This window comes from Lolium rigidum, chromosome 2 (genome assembly GCF_022539505.1).
Source record: "Lolium rigidum isolate FL_2022 chromosome 2, APGP_CSIRO_Lrig_0.1, whole genome shotgun sequence".
NCBI lineage: Eukaryota > Viridiplantae > Streptophyta > Magnoliopsida > Poales > Poaceae > Lolium > Lolium rigidum.
In genome coordinates this window covers 155,285,626-155,292,422 of record NC_061509.1, presented here as the reverse complement: position 1 = coordinate 155,292,422, position 6,797 = coordinate 155,285,626, and the positions used below count along the sequence as shown (strand labels likewise).

General features: G+C 43.3%; 1 protein-coding gene across 1 annotated transcript; it reads right to left on the bottom strand.

Moving 5' to 3' along the window:
• Window positions 1-353: 353 nt before the first annotated feature.
• LOC124692476 (aldehyde dehydrogenase family 3 member F1-like) lies at window positions 354-6,597 on the bottom strand. The gene is made up of 10 exons (XM_047225862.1): window positions 6,317-6,597; window positions 6,160-6,228; window positions 5,968-6,064; window positions 2,162-2,368; window positions 1,915-2,039; window positions 1,711-1,815; window positions 1,462-1,622; window positions 1,282-1,372; window positions 1,048-1,197; window positions 354-962 (listed from the first exon to the last, which is right to left on the bottom strand). The coding sequence occupies exons 1-10, from the start codon at window positions 6,527-6,529 to the stop codon at window positions 726-728; spliced, it is 1,455 nt and encodes a 484-aa protein (XP_047081818.1). The 5' UTR covers window positions 6,530-6,597; the 3' UTR covers window positions 354-725.
• Between the last annotated feature and the right edge of the window lie 200 nt (window positions 6,598-6,797).

Sequence of the window (6,797 nt, the reverse complement as noted above, 5' to 3'; positions counted from 1 at the left end):
AAACTTACGATATTCTTTTATGGACAAAGATAGTATTCATTCCACATTAGATTATTAAATAAGTTCAATGCATTGCCCGTGGGCAGGGAGGTTTACTTATTATTTAAAAAAAAATTGAATGGAGAATGATCGAAAAGATGCATGCAGCTTTCTTGATTAATTTATTCAATAAAGAAAAGATAAAGAGCATACACCAAAAAAAAGCCTCCACACAATACCTAAAAAAAGAAATTAGGAACATATCGAATACCATGAGACACCCTCTAGACAAAACAAGAGAGTTCATCCAGTTTATCATACTCTTAGAGAGTATCTCATGTACACATTAGAAATGTCATCACCACCACCAAACCGCCGAGTAATCTTCATGGTTAAGGTCCGCATAAACTTAGCAAATCCTATGGAGAGCTTAATCCCAAGTATTTTCTCATCGTTCCAGATAAACCGACAACGCTAGTAAATTTCTCAAACTCTGACGAATCATGGCGTCGACAGAAATAGATTACACGATTATTACTTTGCGAAATGGGAGGACCGCCCTGGCCTCTGGCATCGAAACGATGCACACAGCATTATAGATTACACGATACAACTTTGCAATTGATTCAAGTATAGTATATAACACTATGATGTATGCAGTCTAAACGCTTTGGTGCATACGACGGCGTGGCTTCAGCTCTTCAGCTCGGCCGGTTACGGTCTTGTTCGCCAGGTTGTTTCTCTGGTCATCTCCTCAGGCCGATCAGGCCGAGAAGAAGGAGCACGTAGTTCGTGTTGAAGACGTGCCTCAGCATCCCTATCTTGCCGTTATCCCACGGCGGATATCTGAACATAAACTCGATCAGGAAGCTTCTTTTGAACACCGCCTTCTTGTTGCTGAACAGCTCGAAGCTGTACTTTCCGTGGTACTGTCCTGATCCGCTCTGCCCGACGCCGCCAAACGGGAGACCTTCCACAACGTACTGTACCAGCACAACATGTTAGTATAATAACTAGGTGAGGAAGATGAGAAAACCTCAGCGTGTTTTGCAACACAGAACCACATACCTGCACAACAGCGTCGTTGAACGTGACACTCCCGGACGACGTCTCGTTTATAATCCGGCTCTTCAGCTTCTCGTTTCTAGTGAAAGCGTAGATCGCCAGCGGTTTCGGCTTAGATCTGACAAACTTCATGCTATCTTCGATCTTCTTTACCTGAAAGCCCACACATACAACTTAAGTTCAGCAGTAGAATCCTTTTAACAAAGAAATGTTGATGATCGTTTCACCGGCGCGTACCGTGATGATCGGCAGAATCGGACCAAATATCTCCTCGGTCATGATGTCAGAATCGAGCGGAGGGTTTAGCAGTATGGTGGGTTCAATTGTCCTGTACCGGTGCACAATCAGCACAATTCAGTTCCCAGCCACAGGAAGCATGTACAGCAGCCTGGAGCCAAAACAGTTTTCAGAACTTACAAGGTTTTCGGGTTCACTGAACCACCGTGCACCACAGAAGCAGCCACCTTACGATCCTTCATATAGTTGCTTAGCCTCTTAAAGTGCTTTTCGTTCAGGATCCGGGCCATGCAATCTGGTGTAGCGGTGAACCTCTTGACTGTTGATTTCAGTACCTCAATCTTCAGAGGAAAGAAATTAAGGATATATGCAATCTATATGGCATGTGATTCACAATACTGTAGATATAGATATAAGAGTGAACCTAACCAGAGCAGGTGCAAATTCCTCCTCGACCAGGATGTAATCAATGGCAAGACATGCTTGGCCGGCACAAAGGGACCATTTCCCTCCAAATATGCGATTCACTGCAATCTGTGCAGCCAAGAGCCAACACATGAGGTACATTCAGCCTGTCCTGCAATCTGAACAATGTTGCAAAGTGAAAATCGTCAAATGCCCTAAGGAATATACCTGGGTGTCTCTCTTGCTATCTAGCCGATCAATGATGCACGGACATTTCGAGCCCAGTTCAAGCGCGACTGGCGTCAAGTGCTTTGCTGCTTTCGTCAAGATAATGCGCCCTGTACGGGCGCTTCCTGAACCACGCCAATAAAAGACCACATCAGAGAGACATGCACGCAAGAGCAACAAATTGATGTTCTGTGGCCTGTAATTAACTTTGTGCAGGGTTGAGGTGATTTTTAGGGCTTGTAGTCACCTGTGAAGAGGACTTTGTCCCATCTGTGCTCCATTAGCTGCTCTCCAACTTCTGGTCCACCCAAGACAACCTTGACAGCCCTAGGATCCAGGTACTTTGGTAGGTTGCTAGCGAGGAATGCGGCGGTGGCTGGTGCGAACTCAGACGGCTTTACAACCACAGCATTGCCAGCCGCTATGGCGCCGGAGAGTGGCTCCAGAGCCAAACCTACAATGCAACACACCGCCAACCCGGTCAATGTAATTTTTTTTTCTGAAATAGGAGACAAATTCAAAAAAGTCATTGTGCAACAGGGGTATGAAAGGGTGCAACTGTAAACACTAAGTTTTGGTAATATCATTGACAAACTGTATACATAATTAGACCAAGAACACTAGTAGCGTAGTTGTAAAGCCTGATTTTATGAATGGTGTGGTTTACTACAAAGAAATGTTAGACATAATGAACCTTAGCAGTCAGAATTGTACAAATTGTATCCCTTGGGCCATTGCAAGCCCGCTTTAGAATTTTAGTCAACAAGTACTTGACTTATTTCGGAATATTATATTTATGGTAACGATTTATAAGGTGATTTCTTGTTGATAAACATATGAGCACTGTAATGTCTACACTAAATACGATGGTTGATGAGTATTGATATATCATACTAGTAATGTGCAGAGCTGTAGAATATGGGGTTTGATAGATCTATCATTACGAGAGCCTTGTGTTTTCTTCTACCATCATGTCATCAGTTGATTATACATACATTCTCTACATTATATCCTTAGACTTGAGTCTGTCAGATGATGTTACAATATGGACCGGCTTATTAAGAAGTTGTTGAACACTGTTGTGCAACTAGGTACGAAGCTCACTTTTAACTCTCTTGTGATGCATGGGGGTGGGGGGGGGGGGTGGACAGCCAACATAGGATTTTACTCCTTGCAACATGGGTGATATGTCTGGACTCCTCGAGTGACTATCCATAAATGGCTGATCATGTTGCTCGTTGTTGAAAAGTTACTCACATATTGGATTATCAGTCAGTATAGTCAAGAAAGAGTGGTAGACCTATATCAACAATGATGACATATGCATATCATTGTTTAGATAGCTCCACCCCACGTCACTTCTTCCTTCACCGCCAGACTCTGCAAGTACACCTATAAGGCTATAACCAACATTGATTTGCTTAGATTTAGATTTGGTCGGTAGGGGGTTAGAAGTTAGGGTTTTTTATCTTGTATGTGTAGATCCAATGTTGCGTAAGTGCTTCTGAGTGATTTGGAATGATCTTGACATGTGTTGATGCTTAGATTTTCCGGTAAGGGTTATTGATTTTGGGCTTCATTGGCATCCACCGGTTTATGATTCTGTATAAAGTTATGTTGCACATCCATGTCAATGCCTAGCTTGCAAAGACGCGCATCGCAATGCCATTTCTACGGTAAGCACAACTTCACATTGTCACTGATCACCCTTGATGCCCTTATGACCGATCACCTTGTGACATCCTCACTAATCACTGATATCACATTGTCACTGATCACCCTTCTCATATTGTCACCAACCAGCGCTGGCGCACGGCAGAGGCTGTTGGCGCACAACAAAGAAAATCGACGCACGAAAAAGCCTTTGCCGTGCAGTTTTGGCACGGCGCACGGCAATGACAGCGTTGCTGTCGTAGACATTGTCGTGCGATTTTTTCCGTGCGGCTTCGCACGGCAAAGGCTTTGCCATGTGTACATGCTCCTTTGCCGTGCAAATTGTTCATGGCAAAGCCTGATTCTGCTGTAGTGAGCAATGTCACATTGTATGGCAAGGTACCTAAGGCTAATTAGGACACGAAAGTTGTCTACCTGCCCACATTACCACTGGGCCTAGAAGATGTGATTCCAAGAACCACCGGAGAAAAAAAGCTTGTCGTGTCGGGCAAGCGAGAGGTGGTGACATTGCTAAAAAGTTGGTCCCTCAATGCATCTACGTTTAGCTGGATGAGGGTGAACTTTGTAGTGTTGTATCAATGGCTTGATCTCTGATGTAATTATTATGAACTGATGCTAGCGACGGGCTGTAAGTTGTCTTTTGAGTCCTGAGAGGGTGTGCACCTCTCATGTATGTAGTATGTAGGGAGAGTGGGAAGCCCCTTATGTTAGCATTCCTAAAATTAGGTGGCCTATTCTTTTTCTTTGGCCTATTCTTAAGTATGATGCCTTAGGTATGTTGCTCGTTGTTAATTGTGTGTTGCTTTAGTTTGGTTGCCTCCGATGAGTGTGTACGAGTGTAGCACTGAGAAAGAGGCCACCATACCACTCCAATGCACATAACCAAACTTCTATGGTTTGCATCAGCCGCTTCCTTGGTTTATGTGGACGGTATTTTTGTTTTACATTGAAATTGGCATGACGATGCTAGCAAATGCCAGACCATCGTATTTACTGTGTTGGAAGTCTCAGTTATTTATTTTCACATTATATAGGTATGTTCCACTCGTTGACCCCCCCCCCACCACCACCACCACCACCATAATTGCAAAATATAACAAGGTTTTAGACACGAATACATTCCAACATGTATAAATTTGACCTTTCTTAGTATACGATTATGTTCCTTAATGGATAAAGAAGAATCATAAAATTCTTTTCTACAAAATTCCTACGACATTTTTTTTTCTCAGCAACACATTTATACAGTTGTTAGGCATAGAGTCATTAGGACAAAGATTAACAAAAGTAACCCACAATATACACGTCCGCTCGCTGCATTTGTTATACAACACCACGCGACATGTATTTAATCAGTTTCAAAGGCAACATGTACTTGTCCTTTATAACCCAACCAATAACTAATATGTGCACTCATAATTATTTGTTTACTGATTTGTCTAAGTGCAACCATGATGATTTACCACATTATGAAGGTCTACTAGTTGTGTTATTTTTAGATATAGTTGTGAGGATCTAACATATATGATATGTTTATGTGCAATTCTTAGAACTAGCGGTTATGGTCTGTTAGGATATTATTATGAAGACTAACTAATGCAACATGTTTATGTACAATAATGAAAATCTAGAAAATGCGATCCATTTAACCAAGATTATGTCGCTAATGTGATTTACGCATGAAAACTTATATAGATAAAAAAATTAAAACATGTTTTGGCACAATACCCCTTTCGCTTCAATGAGTAAGACAAGTATAAATTTAGTTAAAAGTCAACATCATCTAAATCTAATCAATATTATAGATCAAAACACAAACATTTACGGTACCAAATCAATACTACTCCTAGATTCACCGTAAAGTATAGTTTGATAATATATTTATTCCTTTTGTAGATGTTTATATTTAGTTAAACTTTATAAGTTTTGATTTTGAACTAAATTTAAGAAGCTTGCTCACCGGAACTGAGGTAGTAGTAGTACCATAACTCGACATAGGTAGGTCATCCCCGACTAGAGAAAAACACATGCATGTAGCTGGATGTAATGTAATACACCAAATCCACAACTTCGGATTTCATAACTAACATCCATAGGACACACTTCTTCTGGGCAAAATTAATTAGGGCAGCTCAGAAATACTACCTCAGTTCTTATTTAACCGACGCACGCCATCACGCCATCACGTGAAACATACATTGGTATGCACCGCTCCGCGTCGATTAAAACGGTATGGAGGGAGTACACTTGTACTGAATACATAATATATGGCTAAATCAATTAATTTGCGCCGGAGGGAGTACTACTATGTCGCAATTTGTCAAAATATGTACCGTATGAATCAACATTTATAGTGTACAACAAAAAAGTTAGTCTCACCTAATGGCAAATTCCAGCAGGAGAATACGAGCACTACGCCGAGCGGCTCGGGCACCACGAGCGCAGTGGCCGGGAATGAAACCAGCGGCGCTTGAACCTGCACTTTACCAAAACAGCAAGTCATTCGCCTATTTGGGAAAATCAGCAGCCTGACTAAAGATTTTAGAGAAACGGAATGTGGCGAGAGCTTGCCTTCTCGGGCGCCGCCCATCTCTCCAGGTTTCTCAGCGTGTGGTTGACGGACTTGACGAGAGCCCCAATCTGAAGACGACCGAAACGAACAACTTCATGAAGCCACAAGACAAAACAAGTTTTAGAGAGACTCGAACTGAAATAAGCACGTACGTACCTCGTCTCTGTAGGATTCAGCACGGTGCTTGCCGAGGTCATCGCGAAGCACGTCGAACATCTCCTCCTCCTTCTCGGTGAGGAGCCTGATGATCCCCTTGAGCTGCGAGCGCCGCCACGCCAGGTCCTTGGTGATGCCGCTCTCGCACACCTCCTGCAGGCCGGTCACCAGGCTGCCGAAGCCATGGCGGGGCTTCTCCGGCATGCTTCCCATGGAGACAGACAGACGGAGGAGCTAGCTGCTCACCAAGTGCGCACGTTGTGGAGGTTAACTTGCGGCATGACGCGCCACGCGGACTGTGTTAAATAGCGTGGAGGACGGGCCGCCGGACCGGCGCCGGCCGGCCGTGTGGTTGAGATACAGCGCGCCGTTCATAAATGGGGTGGTTCATTGTCACGTTGGAACAGTTGGGCTGCAGATGACTAGGTGCTTCACTGTCAATTTAAATCCGCAACAAGATGACTAGGACCAGCTACAATTT

Coding starts and splice junctions, on each gene's coding strand:
- LOC124692476 (XM_047225862.1), bottom strand. CDS start 6,529: ATGGGAAGCATGCCGGAGAAGCCCCGCCATGGCTTCGGCAGCCTGGTG. Junction 6,065..6,159: donor GATGGGCGGCGCCCGAGAAG/GCAAGCTCTCGC, acceptor GGTAAAGTGCAG/GTTCAAGCGCCGCTGGTTTC. Junction 1,816..1,914: donor ATAGCAAGAGAGACACCCAG/GTATATTCCTTA, acceptor TTGGCTGCACAG/ATTGCAGTGAATCGCATATT.